Here is a 21388-nt window from a genome sequence, read left to right as displayed (position 1 = left end):
TGACAGCACGGCAGTGGCTTGCCTGGTTTTCTACATGCTCCCTCTTTCAGTTCACGGTACAGGAACGTTTCAATGCTTCTCATTTGCATTAGAGCATTTTAACATTATTAAATTTGTCCTGAACTTTTTAATTGCACACTGCTTTCACTTAAAAAAAAAAAAAAAAAAAAAGGAGGGGGTTGTTTTCTTTAATAACTGTCATTCCACAAGAAAGTGGCGTCACATAACTTTATTTTTTCCAAATTCCAGTGAAAACAGAAGTAAATAAAACCTTCAGTATCTTAAAAAGAAAGAGTTAACCTGCTCCTTCTGCTTTCCAAAACCCGTGAAGCTGGAATAAATTAATTAAAGCACATCCAGTGGTACTCACAGATCGTACTTCAGAAATAAGACACTTCTGTTTCAATCACAGCAAAATATACTGGGTCTTTAAAAAGTGCTGAGCTGGTTGTTGTGCAGAACAGTGCTCCTTTTTGTGACAAAGAGGGAGCAGGTCCATCAGGGACAGGAGAATTGCCACCGAGCTTCTGCCCCTCAGCTCCCCGACCCATGGGCACCCCCAGGTCGCACCGGCTCCGTCAGAGCTCCCGGTCCTTGATGCATGCAGATAGCATTAAAATATTTATGTCCCTAATGATGGCAGAAACGAAGCAGAGCTGCTTTCACCAGAGGGCTTTGCAGGGCAGAACTGCGTGAGAAATACTTGTGAGTTTAAAAGCCTCTTCTTTCTAAAAGCCTCTTCTTTCTCAAAGAGAGATTTGGAGGCGTTTCGTGTTGACGTTGGGTACTGTAAGACTGGCTGCAGCTGAATGCATTTCTCGTCTGCTTCCATCCCCATTTGTGCTTCGGTTTCTGTTTCCTCATGGATGTAAAGCCAGAGCAGGATAATCCCCAATAGTTTTAATTAGCTGATCTGGGATGTTTTATATCCCTGATATAATGCAAACGGGTGTCTCGTGCCCATGCATTCAGCTCGGTTCTCCGATCACGCCTTGACTCAGTAAAGAAAAATGCAGCATTATTCAGCTTGTCGGTGCTGGGAGCTTTTTGCTTCCTTGGCGTTTTCCAGAAGACACGTTATCCTAGTACTCTCACCCTTCCGGGAGGAACTTTGATTCAGCAGGGAGCAAAGCCTTCCTGCTGAGTTGTTCGGCTACGTGTGGTTCAGATCACTGCAGTCTCTCCCTGCGCTGCAGGATGAGGTTTCGGATGGGTTCAGCTGTCTGGGTTTGTGATATGGCTATGGGCTTTGCATATGGGGTTGCTTGAGTGAGCCAGCTGGAAGGGTGCATGCCCAGAGGAAGGTGCCAGTAACTTCCAGTCTGCTGCTGGTGTAACTGAGGAGTCAGAGACTGAGTCGGCGGGTTCCTGCTGCTTCAGCTAATTCCCACTTGATCCCACTACAAAGTCAGTAATGCGGCTGTAGACGTAATAAACTTAATTACTTAACTACGGGATCATGGAGCTGTGAAGGAGCATCATTTGATGCATTTGTTTTGTATTGCCTTCAAATAGCTGAATGGGGAGCTGCATACTTCGGTGGGGAACCCACTACGTGCGATGTTTCCAGATTCTAAAAATGTGGTTCTCTTTCATTTACAGCTCCCAGCCCCACGACAGCTGTTCCTTACATGTCAGTGAAGTGCATTGATGTAAGAAAAAACCACCACAAAACCAAGTGGCTGATGCCCTGGGGACCCAACCACTGTGAGAAGCTCAAAGACTTCGACGAAGCGGTGAGCAGGCAGATCGAGGCCAACGACATCGTGTTTGCCGTGCACATCCCTCTCCCCACCAAGGAGATGAGCCCCTGGTTCCAGTTCATGCTCTTCATCATGCAGCTGGACATCGCCTTCAAGATGGACAACGACCTGAGTAAGTCGCACTGCCCTTTATTACATGCGGACTGTGGGCTGTTCTTTTCCCCAGTGTCTGTTTTCATCCATCTGCTTTTATCCAGCACCACGTGCTAGCTGGTGACGTGCCCGCACGCAGCGAGGCGATGCAGCAACCCGTGCCAAGGCTGGGGGTTAGGAACGAGGCAGTGCAATGTGGGCGTCTCCAGGGAAAGCTGCTTGCGCTGCGTTAGTGGGTGGCTAAGCAAATGGCGAACAGGTTCCGCGCTAAAGTACGCAGAATATCAGGACCTGCACTGGCTTAAATCCAGCAACTTGCTTTCATAGCATGCGCTGCTGGGTTTCGTAAAGTTTTCCAAAATATCTCAAGTTGCTGAGCACGCAGCAACAGTTTCCAGTAGATAATACCACTGAACCCTGAAAAGCTGAAAGGGACCTGTCCCACTTCTGAGCATCTCCATCCCGCTCCTTGCACTGGCTCGGCACACGTGCAACTGCTTGGTGAGCTGAGTCCTGCATCCTCCACGGGGTAAGCTTGGCTCTGGCTGGAGGAGCTTGGCTTGCAGGGAGGTGCCGGAGCCACCACAGTGACCTGCTGGAGGCGGTGGCAGTGGGGACGCCCCTGCGGAGGCTGCTCGCCTGCTGCTGCGCCACCTCACTGGGCTCTAGTTCCCCTGCTTCAGTCTGCGTGGAGGTGGTGAAAAGCAGTCTCAGGATGTAATTTTAAACGATTTTTTATCTCTGCCCCAAAACTTCTTTGTATGGATACTTCAGCTGGTTGGTTGTTTCCCAGTGCTGCAGATTTTAAGCCGTGCTGTCTTGCTCCGTGTTCACCAAGCACTTTTGTGTGGTCAGTTTCTAAACTGTGAGCTGAAGTAGTCAGTAAATGAAATCATCCATCTGCACACGTACACAAGGAAGGAGCTTGTAAGAAGGAATTCTCACTCTGAGACTGCCTGTAAATGCACACTCTCCATCGGGTAGCAGATAGATTATTTATTTACTGAGGCTTTGCCATAGTTATTACTTTAATTTCTTCTGCAATTTGAGTTTGTTCACTGGTGAACTGCAGTAGTTGCCCTGCCCTCCATCACATGCTGCGTTACAGGCTTGCTTGGGTTTGATAAGTGCAGATGGAAAATACTTCTTGGCCTTGAAAGGACAGAGTTCAAATTAAACGTAAGAACTGTACAGGTACAGGAACCGTGGAAGAAGCTGTCTTACTGGGATTCAACCTCAGTACCTGAAGAAGATGAAATTTGCAAAAACCCCTACAAAAGCCTGCAAGATGAAGTCAGGAGCAGCAAGGGCAGGCTGCTCTGCCCCTTACTGAAACAACAGCTGAAGGCGTGTTTGCACATTGTAGAGTGTTTTGGAAAATCCCTCTCTCTAACAGCCATAACCTAACAACAAATAAACAATTTACTTCTCAAACTGGTCCAACCTGGGGCTTTGGCAGCTCTCTGCCTGCTGCCGTCTGCCTCTTCGCGGGCCTGGCTCGAGTGCCCGGGTGCCCGCGGGGAGCGAAGCGTCTGCGGCTCCTTCACCGCCCTGCCTGGTCAAAGGGGCCTGCTCCTCCCCGGCTGTGTGCTGCGTCGTCATCGAGGGAAGCTAAAAATGAGGTCTTCTAAAGCTTGCGTGCACGTTCTTAACCCTGTAATTATCTAACATATGGAGAGCAGCTCTGTAACTTCACCAGGGCCTCGGCTCCTTGGCTCCGCCAGGCCGCTGTGCCTGGAGAGGCCGTTGGGGTGCCAAACAGCAACTCAAATTTTCTTTGAGATGAAAAAAACAGAAAAACTCATCTCTGGTTAATAAAAGCAAGGTCTGGGGGATGAGCTGTACCAGCTCTGCAGTCCGGGGGGCTTGGTTTCTGGTCGTGGCTGCCGGTGTTCTTAGTTTGTAAGAAGTGTTGGGAGACGTGGCACGCTAATACTTTGTTTTCAGTGAGCTTATTTGGCACATCTTCAGGGTTTTCTTTCATTGACTGAGGAAAGCTTAAAAACGCTGTTTTCCTACGCTTTATGCCAAGCTGAAGTCAGATGTAAATTAAGTGTGAAATCTAAGCAACCAGTGAATAACACTCTTCTTGCTTGCTAAATTGTGTCGTAATAAATTAAAAAAAAAAGGTAGCAGGAAACTTGTTAACCTAAAATAATTACGTATGCGCGTCTGTATCTTGCTGCTAACTCTGCATTAGTTTTACGAGCTTCATTTACCAGACAGTTGGAATCGGCTCCCCAGAGGTGAGATCGCCGGATTTCTTCTCTCAAAGCAGCGTTGGGAAGACGCCTCTGTGCCCACGGGGGACATCTGTGTGCTCAGTGCGCCCCGGGAGCAGCCGGGGGCCCCCAGGCTCCGTCACCCGTCAGGAAGGAGTTTCCCTGCCGTGGGCTGCTCTGAGTGCTGGGGGACACCCGAAGCACCATCTGAAATGCCATCCGAAACACCCTGCTGGGATCCTGCCCTGCAGAGGAGCTGCCCTGCTGCATTCGACTGCTTGGGACCTAGCTCAGCTGTTAAACAGCTGAATTTTATTTCCCTCATGTTTATCCCTCGTGCAGAGCTGCCAGCGACTTGGACTTAATCTCGCATCCAAGTTGTCTTTGTCCTTTCTCAATGCGCTGTGCATTCGGTCATTGAAAAACGGACCCTCTCCAGAAGAGGGGGGGGAGGCACAAAGAGGAACTAGGCATGCTGCCCATCACGAAAGCTGTGGCGGGGGGGGTCCGTGCTGCCCCCACAGCCAGAGGGGCTGTGGGTTAGGGTTAGGGTGACACGGAGCTGTGGGAGGGCCGGGCTGCAGGGTGCAGCAGCAGTGTGACACCGTGCTGGCTGACCACCAGCAGCCCCGCGTGCCTAGCTCGCATAAAGGCTGCTTGTGAAAGTTGGAGTGTTTCTCTCGTACCCTGCAATTAGGTCTCATTCCCGTCGCTGGAACCAGCAGGCCCTTCCAGGGGAGGGATGGGGGACCGGAGGGTCCCGCGGGTCCCCTGCCAGCACTCCCTCCTGCTTTGCTTCGCTTCCTGCTGCTGCGTGCCCCGGTGGATGGGGTACTGCAGGGACACACTGCGGGGTGTGCTGTGATCCTGGAGGGGTGTTATTTTTTTTATTACCACTGTTTTTTGGCCTGGCGTACTGCCACGGGCCCGGGCCCTTCACACTCGGCAAGCAGTAGTGTTGTGAACAGGGAACGTGGGCCCTGCTCCCCGAGCTGTGCTGCAGCGTGGCCGTGTGTACGTGCCGAGCCATAGCTCCTGTACCTCCATCCCTCGCCGAGCAGGGACCTGCCGCAGGCGTGCAGGCACCGCAGAGCCTGCTGCCCTGCCCCGGTGTCACCTCGGGGAAAAATAAACATGAAATGGTTTAATAGCGGTTTGGCATCGATGAATGAGCCGTCCCTCAGGAGTACAAAGTGACGGCTGCGCTGGGCTGGGCGTTAGATAATGGCGCCTTTATTTATCGGAGGGCGTAGCAGTACGGAGGGGCCTCTGCAAGTCTTCTCTTTAAAAAAACGTGCTTTCCTCTCTTTTTATATCCAGTGAACTTAAAATATTAATACGTGAGAGACTTCTTGCTGCTTTGCTCTTAGAAAGAAATGGTGTACAGCATGGCTGTGCTGCATGCTCCTGTTCGGATTCTTGTAATTTGTGTCTCTTCAGAGATTTTTGTAACTTCAGAGAGCTAGTGAAGCACAGAGGCATATTGTGAATAATTCTAACACCTCTGTTTGCTAGCACACGCTTCTTCCCAGATAGCCGTATTAGCATGCAGCTGGCACAGAGCCATCCCCGAAACTACTTCTCTATTTTTAGACTATTGTTGTGCGAGTGAAGATCCCCTGTGCGAATAACGCGCTGTAAAGTGAATCATGGAAAAGATCTTGGGTACTGAATAATCAGCAGTAAAATACTAGGGGAAAAAAGGGTAGGGAGTGGGGGCTGTCGGTGCTGAGAGCACGAGAGGCACCGAGCAGCCCCTTCCTCCCCGCAGCCTTCTGTAGCCCTGTGGCTGGGGCGTCATTGAGAAATCTGAGCTGGAAGCACCACCGGGATCATCTCTTACTGTGGTTGGTCATCCACGGGACATGCAGGTAGCTAAACAAACTTGTCTTTTTTAATTATTTTTTTTTATTATTAAGATAAACCTGTGACACTAGCGAGATTGTCGCTCTGCGCTGGAGCTGCTAGTAGCAGAGGTAATTACACAGGCCTTATCTACGAGGTCTGTGTGGCCAGGTTTGCTGAGGCATCGCTCTGCCACAGGCCTGGCACGCACAACTCCATCTCTTGGTGCTGGGTAAGACAGATTTCTATCTATGTATTTGTACCTTTTGTCGTCAGGAAATTCTGGAGAATCTTGTTTAGCATGCGTGGAGGAACTGAGTAATGACTTTCCCTGAGTACGGCAGCATCTGAAAAGCTGAGTGCAGGTAGATGCCAGCTTGTCCTCTTCCTTCCTCCCTTGTATTTTTCCTCTTCTGCTGTGGCTCAGCCTTGAATAATTAAAGTACTCTGCCCTCTGTCCCTGCTCCTCTGAACCTGGCCTCAGCCTGCATTTGCTTCTTTATAGAAAATTAGGAAGCTGTTTGCTTATCTCTTGGCTTCAGCTGGTGCCATCGACCCGAGACCCCGCTAGGATTTGGCTGCTGTAATGCTTCCCGGTCCCCAGACAGCCCGCGTTCCCCCGCAGGGCTGTGTCGCTCCTGCAGCCAGCTGGCCACGGGCTGCTTCGTCCGGGTCCCAGGTCCAGCGCTGGGGACAAGGAGCCTGAGCTGCCGGGAGAGTGCTCGGAGGGCACGGAGGTGTCCCGGAGGGAGGGCATCCCCTCATAGCAATGAGAAAATGGTCCTTGTGCAGCTCGTGCGGGTGCTGCGTGACTTTCCCCCGCTGTCGATTTTTATCTTTGGCAGCACGCCGTTCCCAGGGCACGGCTGAGTGTGTCTGGGGGAAAAAAAAAAAGAAGAAAGCAGAAGTAAAAACCAACTTGACTGTCAGTCTCCTGCCTCCTGCGCGTTCCTCCCATGCACTGTTTTGACAGTAAATAGCTCTGCTCTGAAACACCTCTCCTTTATCTCGAGGCTAGGCCCGGCAGCACGTCAGCTGCTGCCTCTCTCCCCCTTGCTGCGGGCAGGCGGAGGCACGAGAGCTGCTGCGGGGCCGGGGGAGGCCGGGCACCCCCCCTTTGTCTGTGCACCACCCTCCGTTTTAGTATTAATGCGGATGAGTTGCAAACCTTCAGATTCATTTCTTGCCGAACTGCGTGTCCCTGTCCTTGGCTGTTCCCCCTACGATGATTTACGTATCTGGTGTTGATGGCCCTGGAGGGCCTTCGTCCAGACTCTGCTCTAATGGGAGAGGTTACCCTGATCCAGAGCATGATGGAAATTCAAAGGGAGATTATAACGCCTTGCTTTGAAGAGGTACGCTGGTATATATTTTCTGCCGTCTGGTTTTCATCCTCAATGGCAGCAGCAGCGTTTGGATTACCAAGATGAAATAATGAAAGCTGTTTTCGTTGGATTTACTCCCAAGCATTCCAGTTGGTTTTATGGCTTCTGAAATGAAGTTTGCAGTTCTTTTTAATTGGGCCAAGTTTAACCTTATGTTCCCATTTATCTGGTTTTGCTGGTCTCCTAAATAGCGGATCTCAGACGGCAAATGCCTATTTCGTGGAAACCCGACGAACGGCTGCTGCGGGGAGGAACCCGGTATCAATCTGGATGGTATAGATCACGTGTGCGTGAAAAAATGCTCGGACAAATCTTGTTGCATCCACATTAAGGCAGAACAGAGCCACCTCCAAACGCCGTATAAATAGCAAGTCTGAACCGCAGATCCCATCCACGCCCCTTCCCACCAGTTGGGATGAGTGTGCCACCACATGTCCCCCACGCAAATAAAACCGAAGGAGATGACAAATATGTGGGACACGCGGCGCTTCAGAGGCTCCCGCTCGCTGGCAGACACGGAACAGTCTCCTTCGGAGTTACGAGGACCAGATTGCTTTCGGCGCGGCGCAGCGCGCTGTGCTGAACTTCAAAGCTCGTCGAGCGTCGATGTTTTTCCTTGCAGCCCCCTCCCCGTGCGCAGGGTGCTGCCCCGACGGCCCCTTTTCCGCGGGGTCCCTGGTGCGGAGCCGTGGGCTGTGACATTTTGCAGGCCTCCACGTCTTCCCCTGCCCAGGATGCGGGCGGTGATGGAGCCCTGCGGGGAGGTGTGTGTGTGTGTCAGCTTGCCCACGGGGGCGTCGCTGACCTCGTGCCAGCCACCGCACCCTGCGCGGGGACCCGCCGGCACGAGCGGTCTGCGGCGGGAGCGCGGCACCGGCACAGCGAATAACGCGCGGAGCTGGCACGGCCTTCAGCGGCTCGCCCGGGGTTTGGTGGCTGAGGGAAGCAGGCGAGGCTGTAGCGTGCACATGCTGCAGGGCGCGTGGCTCCGTCGGAGCCTCGCCTTGGAGCTGTGCCTGGTAATTGGGGAGGATTTCACATCTGGCGGAGCCGGTGCGGGCTTGCCGTGGGTTTTTAAGCTGTGTTTATGTGTTGCTGCTTGGCAGACTTGGACTGTAACTCGTTCGGTCTCATGAGCTGGCTTGCTTATGGTACCTCAATGAGACTGTTCTAGCCCTGTTTCCTCCTCGCAGCAGCGACCTCCTGGCCGCACCCCAGCAAGAGCGTGTTTAAAGGCAGGTACACCCCGTGCCCGTCCTGTGAACAGGCCCAGGAGAGGATGGGTCGGCTCTTCCCACAGGAACAGCGGTGCTCTGAGAACGGAAAACACCGACATACACGCTGGAGCTGCGGGTCTCCGTGTGACGTTTGCACGCCTCCTGCCCCGCGGTTCAGGGTGGAGTTGCTGGCCTACTGCAGCGCCCGAAGCCCAGGAACCCCCCACCTCACCTCTCCTAAGTCGTGATTTGCCCCTCTAGTTTTTCCTCCAGGTGTGGGAGAATGCGAAACTGCTGAGCCAAGCTTGGTGTGGCTGCCTTACCTGGGTGCATATTAGTTCTGTGTGTGCTTGCCGGCGTGCAAGTTGGTGCAGCCGTGCGGGTGGAAACCAGCCAGTGCTGGGAGGTGCAGGGGGAGGACCCCAAAGCCCCGGCGTAGAATTGCCTAGGTTAAACAATACGTATAGGAGACTTCAATTCCTTCATGTGGAGTTGTTTATCAGGCCTTTCCTTTTTCCAGCAGGGCCACCTTCAATTTTTCATTTTTTTTTTTTTGTTTTTAAAAGGAACTGGGTATTGTTTTGCTATCACTCTGGGAGCACTGGTTTGTCTTTTAGGAGCAGTTCTGGGCAGTTCTGCAGCAATCTGTGCTTTTGATGAGGCATTTTTGACCCTCCAGTAGTGTCACTGTGCCCCCCTCCCCACCTCACTCAGGGATCTCTGTGATCCTTTTTGTTTCTTCCATTTAAAATCTCTCTGCTAGAAAACCCCTGTGTTAAGGGGATTTTTCTAGACTTCTTTATTCGAGGTGTTGGGTTCTTAATGCTTATGGATGATGAGCCAGAAGAACCCTGAGGTTACATTGATAGACGACGAACGTGACCCTGTCTGAATGAACAAAGTGTCCCACTAGGTGCATAGATCTTCTTTATACAACTGACCATACGCAGTATATACTGTTGTATAGTTCTTTTTTGTGTGTGTGTGTGGTTTTCTGTAAATCAAAGCTCTTTCAATGTCAATATAAGGTAAATCCTGCGATGCAATGTCGTTGCTTCCCGAAGCAGAAGGACCTATTGCGTACCCTTGCGGTACCTGCAGAAAGTCTGGGTAACGGCGTGTCTGCTTGCTCCTCTGCCAGCACACAGTGAAGTCTGCTGCACTGCTTTTTGGTCGACCGTCTGTCTCTGCAACTGTCTCTGCTCCAGTTTTATATGAATTATTGTTTCTAATGCTATATGAATAAGTAATGCTCTTCACCCCCGACCATAGTACAGCAGCACACCATGGTATGTTAGCAAGACATCAGACCTCCGTGACCAGGAAGAATTAGGTTCTTTCTTCTCTACCAGAGGGGAGAGAAATGTTTTGAAAAATGTAATTTGAAACATTCAGAATGCAAAAATTTCCATTCGTCTCCGTAACTGTGTGCCTCTCATAGGTCCTTTCTGTATACAGAGGCTCTCCTCCCTTTCTGTACCATCTGTGTCTAACGAGCTCCATGTTTCCTTCCTCTTGCAGAAGAAAACGCAGAAATTACCCTGGATGTGTCATTAGCGTATCGCGATAACATGTTTGATGAATGGGAAGAAATAGCACACGCGATAGAGATCAGGAAGCTGAAATGCACCTTTGGCTCTCCAAAAGTAAGGTGTTCTGATGATGCTGGGGGTGGGAGTTGTTCTTTTCCTTTCCTTTGTGGTGCTTCATAGAATTGTTCAGTTGTATCTTGCAGACTTGTCACCTTTCTCTTGGCTCAAAATCTTTGAAAATCTAATGAGCTCCCCATGCAGCTTAGTTCTATCTGTGGCACAAGAGAAGGGGTGAAGCCAGGTGGTAAGGAAGAAAAGGTGGGAGGTCAGTGCACAGATCCAGGTGCAGGCAGAATTGTTGTGGCCTCTAACGTTGTGGCCTGGCTGAAACTTGAAGGCTTTGGCATTTGTTTACCCAAAACCATTCCGGAGAACTTGGAGCTTTCCATCTTGTGCTTCTGTGATGGACAAAGCCTCGTTCTTCAGGAGTAGCAAGGAAATAGCCCATCGGGGACACTGCAGCACTCGCAGAACTGGGAGAGGTGGGGTGGGAGTTTCTTAAAATGACTTCTTAACGCCTCAAGCTGCAATCTTGTAAGCGACAAGCACAGCTAGCAATGAGAACTGAGTACCTTGACCCAAAACAATCAGAAACTTCAGGAAAAAGGTCCCCAACCCACTGGTGAGTCTCCAGACTTGCACAGATTCTCCCCAGGCCTTCAGAGAAGGTGGGGATGAGCAGATGGTCTCTCAGTGCCAATAATGCTCTTAGGCAAGTTCAGCGTTAGGGCCTGTGCAGCCGCGCACCATGCAGGACGTGGCTGACCACAGTCTTGCCACTTCGTGCCCTTTTGCTAGACCCTGGAGTCCGAAGGCCGTCACTACGACTGCGACTTCCTTCCCTTCATGGAGATCGGCAGCGTGGCTCACAAGTACTACCTCATCAACATCCGTCTGCCCGTGAACGAGAGGAAAGGCATTAATGTGGGCATTGGGGAAATCAAGGACATCCGCCTCGTGGTGAGTGTCTGCCTGGCTGCCCCTCTTCAGAGGGACTGCGCCCCGCGGTGCCGCAGCCAGCCGGGGCACCTGCAGCCCATCTGGTTCTCCTCCTCGATCCGCAGCAAAAGTCCTGCTCTTCTTCCTGGGTAGCTTCTGCCTGAAAACGTGCACGGCACCCCAACTTCCCTCCCTCGCGAGGGATCCGTCCCTCCGTGGGATGGTGCAGGGACCTGTCTGCCTGTCACGGACGAGAGCACGGGGAAATGAGAGGCACAGAGCAGCAGGGCTCGGAGGGGACCGGGTCTCTCTCAGGGCTGGCTGTCGCCGAGCAGATGCTCGAGATGGCAGTCGGCTGTCCTTGCTCCTGCCCTCCCATGAGACGTGGTGGCCACGGGTGCTGCCGGCTGGAAAACCTCCTCCCGCTGTCCCTTTCAGCAGCGGTCAGCCAGCAGGCTGTGGTGGCTGCAGACGGCGGTGGGAGGGCATGTGTCTGGAGAAATGCATTAATTTGGTCACTGCTTTGCCCACCAGCGGTGACTTAGCTCCATGAGTATCTTGTTACTTGTCTGAGCAGTGCTGTCAGTTTTTTCCACGCTGTGTCAGAAGTGCCGCTCCCTCAGACCGCTTCCCACCTCGCGATGGAAGCTGCGGGTTTTGGCATTTGTTTCCAACGGGACTTTTGAAGCCTGCTCAGATGGCCTGGGTGCTGTGTAGGCAGCTGCTCCCTTCCCTGTGTTGGCCAGACCGCGTCTTTCAAAGAGCGGTTGAGTCTACATCTGCTACATGTCAAACGCTGCAACGTGTGTGCCTCTCCTGCCAGCCCCTCTAAGCACAGGCACAGAGGTAACGATGTTAAAAACCTGTACAGCTGTCACATTCCACCTTGTTTCTCCCTAGGGTATCCATCAAAACGGAGGCTTTACAAAAGTGTGGTTTGCCATGAAAACCTTCCTCACCCCCAGCATTCTGATCATCATGATCTGGTACTGGAGGCGGATCACGCTGATGACGCGCGCTCCCGTCCTGCTGGAGAAGTGAGTCGGGGCGCGGGTGCCTGGGTGAGGTGACCCTGGCCGAGGTGGGCTGCTCCCAGGCAGGGCATGTGTTTTGGGGACAGGATTCGTCTCTTCTCCCTCTCCTGTCCATTCCCTCTACCCAGGGGCACCCAGAAACCTCAGTAGTGTCTCTCTGCTTCCCCGCTAACCTCCCAGAGAAGATGTTGCATTTACCCGTGGCTGCTTGGAGGAGCTTAGTGCCAGGGGGTTTGCTGGCAGGAGGTGCCACCTCCTGGCCCTGGTGACAATCTGCTGCCCCTGCCTGAACAGTGCCGCGTTTTCTTGTCACCCACTGGGCACACCTCTGGCTGCTGCGGCTCTGTGTTTTCTCCCTGCAAACTGGAAAGAGACAGAGATAGTGTTTCTCCCTCTCCAGGGTGATCTTTGCTCTGGGAATTTCCATGACGTTCATTAACATCCCAGTGGAGTGGTTTTCCATCGGCTTTGACTGGACGTGGATGCTGCTCTTCGGAGACATTCGACAAGGCATTTTCTATGCCATGCTCCTGTCATTTTGGATCATCTTCTGCGGAGAGCACATGATGGTGGGTGTGACAGAAAGGAAGGTGGTTTCCATGCCCCCCTGGCCCTCGCAGCAATACCTGACAGCTCCCTTTTCCTCGCTTGTCGGGATTTGGAAACAGTGCTGTGGGTCTCGTTCCTGGTGAGAGGACTGCTGGCTAACTTGCTCTTCCTCATCTCTCCTCCTCCTCCCCACCTCCTGACCCTTCGATTAGGACCAGAACGAACGGAACCGCCTCTCGGGGTACTGGAAGCAGGTTGGACCCATAGCTGTCGGCTCCTTCTGCCTCTTCATCTTCGACATGTGCGAGAGGTGGGTTCCGCGCTGCCCTGAGCTGGTGGGCACCGGGCAGGCCTCCCCCGAGCGGCGGGCTGAGGCTGGGACCTCTGAGCACGGGGCTCGAGGTGCCTCGGGGAGCGAGGGCTTCGATCCTTGGGGCTGGATGCGCAGGCCTGCCTCGTGAGGAAGGGAGCAGGCTCCCAGTGAAGATGCTGAGGCCTTCAGGCACTTCACAGCAGCACATCTTGTTCCGGAGGGCCAGGAAGACACGTGTCCACCTCGTGTCCTCCTCGCCCACAAGGGAAAGCAGCATGGGGCTCTCTGTCAGCCTCGTGGCCTGTGTCGCAGCTCTGTTTTTTCTCCTCTTTGCAGGGGAGTGCAGCTGAAAAACCCCTTCTACAGCATCTGGACCACCGAGGTCGGCACGGAGCTGGCTGTATCCTTGTCCGGGCTCAGGCAGGCCCGCGCGCTCGGTGTCGGTAGCTGAGGGAGACGGTCCCGTCCTGCGGGTGCTCCTGCCTGATATCCGTGGGCTGTGGGAGACCTTCCTTCTCCTGGCCAGGCTGTGTGGTGGGGCTCGGACATTGTAGGGGACCCTGGCGGTGACTGGAAGAGGTGGTCGTGGTAGGTTTAGTGCCAGGTACCTCCAGCACCGGTGCTGTGCTCCGGGACGTCGAGGTCTGGGAGGCAACACGGGGGATCTAGGTCAAGGGTGCCATCATGGCCATCCCACAGGGAGCTTACTAATGACCTTCCTGATCGTATTAGAAGTGAATCGCCTGAATGATGTTTTCTATTACTTCATGTCACTTTCTTTTAACTTACACTGCTCAGATGGCCTTTATTATAGTTGCAGGAATTTGCTTGTGCCTTTATTTTCTCTTCCTGTGTTTTATGGTCTTCCAAGTTTTCAGAAACATCAGTGGAAAGCAGTCAAGCCTGCCGGCAATGAGCAAGGTTCGCTGTCTTCATTATGAGGTAGGCACTCCTTGTTGTACTGTCTTTATTTTCAAAATGCATTTTCACCCTTAAGGATTACACTGAAACCTTCGCTGTCAATACAGGCCCGAACTGGAAGGCCTGATCCTCATCAGCTGCTCTCAAGTCCCCCAGCTGCCTTTTTGTTCCTTCCAACTGCTGTTACGTTTTTTTCTTTATTTGGGTCTTTGGTCCCGATACAACATTTTAATCCCTCAGGAGGGTGTGTAAGCCAGCTCTCTTTTTGCCTTTTTTTTTTTTGAGTGGTTTTCATCTCCAGGTTTACTGATGTGTGTTGGGGGATAGAATAAAATTGCCCAAACTGCCATTTAAATTACTACGGGGAGAAAGTGCTCCCTGTACCTCAGTTTCTCCTTCTCTAATATTAATGATTGTGTTTAATGGCAAGTATTACCAAAACCACCTAGTTTTTCCACGGCACAAATTCAGATTTATGGGGTAGTCCTAACCAAATCGCAGGAGAGAAACTGTCACACAAAGGTCAAAACCCAACGTGCTCAGCTCATTTTCCCCTTTTTTAGCCTGTAATTTTGTATGCTGTTTCTGCCCTAGCTGTCTTTAGCTGCTGCAGAACATGAGGAGTTCTCTTTAGCTGCTTGAGCTGGGAGAGCCTCTTGTTTTCGTGGTTGTGTAAATATTTATAACCAGCATTGTTGTGTATAACGATGGTCACTTGTGGTTTCAACAGGCTGGTTATCACCCATCAGGGGTGCACATGAAAAATAGAAGATCAGACTTGAGAGAATTTGCACAAGATATTCAGCTTTTTTTTTTTTTCCATCTTTCCCTTTAGCAAGAGGCACGGGATGTTAGCTTGTGTTGTAGAGCTGTTGCAGCCGTGCTGTAACTGCAACCATCTGGCAAGCACGAATCTGGTCTGGAAGAGTTAAACTAATGGTCATTTGTTGTCACTGTGGAGCCCAGTAATGACGCACACACAGACGTTTCCATCAAAATTCCCCAAATGGTTTTTAAAAAAAAAAAAAAAGAAGAAAAAAACAAAACCAAAACAATTTTTAAATAAAAACTTAAAACTATCAAGAGCAAATACAGTACATGGTAGGATTCCCAGCCAAGAGATTTTGAGCCATAAAGTTTCTTATAATTTACATTCTTTTGTAGTGCACAAAGTAATTTTGACAAGCGTTCAGAATTGCTGCAGTTCCCTGCCAGAGGGACTCTGGAGGTGGGGATTAGCCCATACAGACCCCTGCTATCACCGTACAAGTGTCCCGTTGTCTTGCTAAAACCCGAAATCTCTCCACAGATGTTTGTTTAACAAAAGCTGTGAGCTATCAGGTAGGCTGTCCCGTGGATGAAACCCATAGCTCAGACTGACCTGCCTCCCCTCTCACATTAACTCTTCGTAAATCAGTCACAAAAGCAGCTGTAATGGAAAGCAAGAGCTGTCCAGACACGCACACCCTGCTCGGAGCATCGGGGAGGAATGCAGACGTGTGTGGGGAACGGAGAATATTGGCTGTCATGAATGCAGCACGAAGGAGTGGGTGGAGGTTGTTTTGGTTTGGGGTTTCTTGGGTTGGACCCTTTTTTTCCTTTTTCTTTTTTTTTTTTTTTTTATACTCGTGTCTTGTACATGCTAAAAACAAAAATGGGTTTTTGTGGATTCTGTTAATGTGACCAGTGACATTTCTCTCTAAACAGGGGCTGATTTTTAGGTTCAAGTTCCTGATGCTCATCACCCTGGCTTGTGCAGCAATGACAGTCATCTTCTTCATCGTGAGCCAGGTGAGCGTGACGAAATTCAGCTGCGTTTGAAAACATCAGCCGTAAATTCCCCACGTGCTAGGAAGGTTGGGCTACCTGCAGCTCAGAGAGACCAGGCCTGTGTCTTATAGGTAGATTTGATAATAAGTTGCTTTTTAAGAAGTTGTTTTCATGTATTTGAAACACTGAAACTTCCACAAAGGCCTTTGGCTCACAGGGTCTGTGTTTTTTGAAATATCAGCCAAAACAGTTTAGTCATTTCTGAGAACTCAGCAAGAGCAAAAATGTTCTGTTCACATTAAAAGAATCTGGTGGCTTTTATGCCCACAAAGAAATACCAGAATTCAGTCTGCCCTGGTTTTGACTTTGCAGCCCTGTTGTTTCTCGCAGGATATATACCTATTTATTCCGAGCTATGGTGCAGTCTCTCTGTACGCATGAGCTTATACAGCTGTTTAAATATACTTTGATGGTTTACTTCAAGTAACAGTCTACTGTTAAGTGACATCTTTGAAACAGATGCTGTCTTATGGCAGTTTCCTAAGCATAAGCAGCGTGTAGTTTCAGGAGAACGGTTGTACAGCCTTGCAAATCCTGCATTACAGAACTACATCTGCAGGGTCTCACTCCCTGCATCACTTATGCTTTGGGGTATGTGGTGGGTCCCAATGGAAAACACAGCAGCAGATGATTTTGCTCTTAAAAATCTGTTAGGCTGAAGCAATGGTATGAGAAATGCCACTTGGCAATTCAATTAATCACTGAGTATTAATGACTGTAGCTGTCACTGCGTATGGGCGTAACACAAACGATCTTGTCCAGCTACTCTTTTCAGGCTAAGCTTTTGCCTTCCCCTGAAGGCAAGGTTGCGCTGCCGTGGCTCCTCTTCAGAGCAGAACGTCCTGGTGTTTTCACGGGAAAGCTCTTCCTATCAGGAAAAGGCATGCTGCTGCCTTGTGTCTCTCCCTTTAATGGAAAGGCAGCACTTCACTGTGAACAGTGTGTGTGTCTTCAAGTCGTATCAATATTGATGATATTTTGGTAAATCTTGACAGATCTCTATGTCTAAGGCTGATGCAGTCAGCCTGGGCCTCTCTCGTAAGGCAGAAGCAGCAAGAAGGCATTCAGCACATTCACTTTTCACATTATTCGTGCTGCTTTCCCTTGTATAGGAGGCCTATTTATAGAAGTCTGATGTTTTCAGATGTAAGTAGTTGTCTCTGAGGTAACTGCCCTTCGTGTGACAGCCTTTGCTGAACACGCCAGCTTTGACAGCCGTCTATTGCAGAATGTGAAAGACTGTGCCACGGTTAAAAATGATAGATCAAAGTTACAGGAATCCTGGTGCAGTCACTGTAAGTACCATTTTTTCCTGCATGCTGAAGAAAAGAGTGCTTCCCTGACGGGGGGACTGATGCTGTTGTACATGCGTTGTCTTCCTCCTGGGGAACCAAGGCTTTTCTCGTGGATTTGTTCCAAGCCCAGAGCCGCAGGGGTCACATCTGTGTGTGACTCTGGCCTCACTGACCGTCCGCTTTCTCTCGGGCAGGTGACGGAAGGCCACTGGAAGTGGGGGGACATCACGATCCAGGTGAACAGCGCCTTCTTCACCGGCATCTACGGGATGTGGAACCTCTACGTCTTCGCACTCATGTTCCTGTACGCGCCGTCACACAAGAATTATGGGGAAGATCAGTCAAACGGTAAATGGCTCCAAGTCATCTACGTGTGAAGGTTACCACAGGAAGGCAGCAACATAAAGTGGGGGGTATTTCTGTGTATCTTTTTTGCCAAAGTGCACATGCAGCACACTGAAATGTTATGCAAACGAGGGTTTGTTCTTCAAAGCACTGTTGTTCCAGCAGACATTTTAATTATTGACTAGGCTAGACAGGTTTGAATATTCAGCCACGGCTGTCTGAAACGTTTTAGCTTGTTTTTTTGTAATTTTTTGGTATTGCCCAGTCGTGACTGCATAGCTCAAACATAAGGGTGGGAAAAGGATTGGAACTGGGGCAAGGGGAGAATGGCAGTGCTGTTGGTTTCCTTCCGGTGGCCTCCAGTAGCACAGAAATCTTCATCTGACAATATGTTCACATCTAAATGACTTCAAATAAAAGCATTCATAGAAACTGCATGGAACATAGTTCAGGTAGCTCCTGAGAGCCTGGGCTGAACAAAACAGATCTTTTTGCCTCTTAATTGCACAGTACTGTATCGTGAGGGCAGTCTGATGGCGTTATTGTTTCCCAGGTGACCTGGGAGTGGGCAGCGGCGAGGAACTCCAGCTCACTACCACCATCACCCACGTGGACGGCCCCACAGAGGTTTACAAGCTGGCTCGCAAGGAGGCTCAGGAGTAAGGCCGAGATCCCGGCAGCTGAGACGCGAGACAAAGTGGAGTACACAGGACGACACAACGCCCTCCTGCAGGAGATGTGTCCGACATAACTTGCTTTCTGGGCACCCAGCATCTAGTGTATTTTCACAGAGCAGTGACGCCGAGCATAACATTTGTAAACTCTTTAATATGTTGTAGTTATTTCTGGGGGGAGGGATATGTATATTGTGTTACACTTGAGCACGTAAAAATCTGCTAGAAAAGCATTAATGTTGCAAAGTCGCACGTTCAGGCGGTACAAGTGGCAGACCTGGCCTTGGGCCATTTTTGCTGGGCTGTGTGTGTGTGCCTGCGCATGAGGATGGGGGGGACGGAGCAGAACTAAGGCTTCATTTTGAAAGCATTTAATTCACTCATCTATAATTGCATCAAACAGTGTTTGAGGTCTTTGGTATAGCTCTGTAGCCCCACAGCAAACCTGTCACTTGAATGAAATAGAGCTGGGGAAGGGGGTAGACTGTTCGTCGTATTTAAGATGTAAGTAGTAAAAGAAGCAGCTACACCACGCTTTTTCGGTAGGCTTTACAGCTGTTTGTTAAATACAGGGGAATGTAAAAACTGGATTGCAGGAGAAGTGTGTGCTCCTGTCCCAGTGCCCAGAGGTACTGATCTCACAGCCAGCTCCTGCCTGTTCTCAGCCCCATTTGGCTCCCCTCGCTCTAGTCTTCCTCTGTCTTGCCTTTTTGATACATCTCCTTCATTTTTCTGCTGCTTACATGCCAGGGGCAGAAGAGCAGGGCCCCAGGGTGGGCAGGAGATGGGCCCTTCCCAGGGGAAGTCCACATGGCGCACACTCATGCAGACGTCTGCTTTTCAGACGAGGACGCTCACCCCGTGCTGTGGCTGCTGGTCTGACTCAGACGGCTACCAGTGCCAGGGGAGTGCGAACTCGCATGGGGTGGAGGCTTAAACTGGGCTGTGCTGGGGGCAAGTTACGAGACGTGTTGGTGGCTTGGACACAGCCAGAAGGGTCGGTGCTACTCAGGACCCACCTTGCTGTAAGGCCTGGGAGAGAACTTGAGGACACAGCTGGCCTTGGTACCTGGCACTAGCACATCTGATAACCCCTAGTAACATGCAGCCCAACCTCCCCACCCCACTTCTGTCCCCACAAGGTAATCTACTGCTGCTCTCTGTTGCATTTCCCACCGGGACCACTGCACCAAATGCATTGTGCCAGGAGGTGCTGCCCTGCTGCGGCCCCAGTAAGAACGGCACTCTGAAGTGGCATTAATGTGCCGTTTATTGGAGCTGCTGCTCTGAAGGAGAGGATAGCACAGACAATTTTACAGCCCCTCAGCTGCTGGGAGCCCCAGGCTGTGCACCATCAAACGGGGCTCGGCACAGCGTGCCCGGCAGACCCCGTCCGCAGAAGGGTTTCCCTGGCTTTGTTAACGGGAGCGATGAGGGACACCGAATGCCACACGCCACGTGAAGTCCCTCGTGCTGCTATGTCTGAACGTGTGAGATCGCCGTAGCACAGAAAAAGTGCTAAATGCTCCTTAAAGAAGGAGCTCTGGACGGTTTGGGATACTTGAACTGGAACACCAACCATTTGGGGTAAGTTTATATTTTTGTGAAGCGGGACACTGATGCCCCTGTACTCAAAGGAAATGGTTAAAGGAAATGAAAAAAAGAAGGGGGCGTGCTCGCTGTAGCGTAAGTAGTAACTCCTGGGACCACACCTTCAGCACGGATGGCGACGTGCAACCCGTATGCCATCTACCTACAGGAACGAGTTGTGGGGAGAGCAGGCACGATGTGCAGCAGCAGTTGTCCTGTTGCAAAGTGGGTTAGACGAATGCTCGCAATCATAACTCCGTCATTCCCCTGGCTGAGTGCTCGACTTTGCAACGTTAACGTTCTTTTTAGGTTGGGTTCTTACGTGATATTTATGTTGTTCCCATAGATGTGTCCATGGTTTCTTTTACAGCTTAGGATAGCATTGCATTTTGTAAAGGCTCTTTACAAACGGGGCATTGCAGCTTTAAAACCAAATTTTGTGTCAAACACTAACAATTTGTTTACGGGGTGTGTGTATGTGTGAGCGTGCGCGCGCGTGTGTGTACTTTTTTTATTTCTTAATTCCTAAGCCCTACTCATCTGTCTCGGAAATAGTCCCTGGGTCTTATTAAAATATATTCTTTTTTTTTGTTTAGGTTGAGTTCACTTTTTACAGAATGCTTTTAAGCAACCTGGAAAAACGTGTAGATTTGTTAATTTAAATAAAATATACCATATTGTGGACTTGTCATTGGCCTGGCTCACCGACTGAGCAACCGGGGCCCTTCTGCTGGGACCTTGGCTGCCTGCGTTTGGCTCTCGGCGCAGGCAGCAGCCGGCTGGCAGCCGCGGGCCCCGCAGCTCGGTGCTGAGCAGAGCTCGCACTGACACTTTTCCCTCTCATCTCTCTTCAAACCCTTTGCGGTGCGGCAGCGCGGGGCTTTGGCACCGAGGGCTGCTTGTCCTTCAGCCCTTTGCTCCGGGACTGTCGGCAGCGCCGCTTCTCCCTTGTCTCGGGAGGCTGTGCTGGGGTCCTGCCGTGGAGCTGGCAGCCCCGGAGAGGACGCGAGGCGTGGGGTGGGCACTGCGCAGCCCTTTGGTTTTCCTTCGGCTCTTCCACGACCTCAGGAGTTGGGCGTCCGCCTCCACCTGCTCCGAATTCGAAGGCGCAGCCGCCTGCTGGGGAAGGCTCCCGGGGCAAAATCCGTCCCTTTCCAGCACCGTCTGGCAGCGTGGGCACGGCAGCTCCCCGCTGCCTCCCACCCTGAGCCTGCAGCAGGTAAGCGGGGTACAAGCAGCTGCTGCGGCGCCAAGCCCACCGCCTCCACCTGTAACCCGGGCCGGAGAGGTTCTGGCACCCCTTGCGCCTGGGGAGGCCGGGTGCCAGCGGGTGCAGCCCCATAACCACCAGCCCGGAGCCCCCTGCAGCGGGGGGCTCCCTGCTCCTTTCCCCAGGGCACTTTTTGGGAGCCGCGGGGCCGCCCGGCACCTGCGGGGCTCCGGGGGCTGCGGAGCTCCTCGGCCGCCCCTGCCGGCCCCGGTGCCCGGGGCTGGGGGGAACGGGCAGGGCTGCCAAGCTCCCCGCTGCCGGGTGCCGCTGCTCGAGCACAGGACGCCGAATAAAGCTTCAAAGGAGGGGTTACGGGAACGGGCCCGTGTCGGTCTGGGCACGGGCTGCCCGCTGCGAAGCAGCGCAGCAAATCCCCGTTGCACCGCGCCGCCTTCACAGCTCCCGGCCCCGCCGCTGCTGCTGCTGCATGCCTTGAGGGAAGTGCACTGAGGTGAGGAAAAAACACCCCAAACACCCGGGGCTGGTGCCAGAGCCTCGCACAGGGGGGTGC

The 21388-nt window shown here is 51.6% G+C and overlaps 1 protein-coding gene across 1 annotated transcript in view; it reads left to right on the top strand.

Annotated features, from left to right (window-relative positions):
* WLS (Wnt ligand secretion mediator) overlaps window positions 1-20291 on the top strand; it is a 32085-nt gene extending 11794 nt beyond the window's left edge. Inside the window, exons 2-12 of the mRNA XM_067001210.1 lie at window positions 1603-1875; window positions 10047-10171; window positions 10916-11077; window positions 11957-12093; window positions 12491-12659; window positions 12852-12949; window positions 13289-13352; window positions 13751-13894; window positions 15581-15664; window positions 17193-17346; window positions 17897-20291. Coding sequence (XP_066857311.1) covers window positions 1603-1875; window positions 10047-10171; window positions 10916-11077; window positions 11957-12093; window positions 12491-12659; window positions 12852-12949; window positions 13289-13352; window positions 13751-13894; window positions 15581-15664; window positions 17193-17346; window positions 17897-18006 — 1520 coding nt within the window. The 3' untranslated portion in view covers window positions 18007-20291. The remainder of the gene's footprint in view (window positions 1-1602; window positions 1876-10046; window positions 10172-10915; window positions 11078-11956; window positions 12094-12490; window positions 12660-12851; window positions 12950-13288; window positions 13353-13750; window positions 13895-15580; window positions 15665-17192; window positions 17347-17896) is intronic.
* The last annotated feature ends 1097 nt before the right edge of the window (window positions 20292-21388 follow it).

The sequence above is a fragment of the Anser cygnoides genome, chromosome 8 (assembly GCF_040182565.1).
Source record: "Anser cygnoides isolate HZ-2024a breed goose chromosome 8, Taihu_goose_T2T_genome, whole genome shotgun sequence".
NCBI classification, from domain to species: domain Eukaryota; kingdom Metazoa; phylum Chordata; class Aves; order Anseriformes; family Anatidae; genus Anser; species Anser cygnoides.
This window is presented reverse-complemented; position numbering and strand designations above follow the sequence as displayed.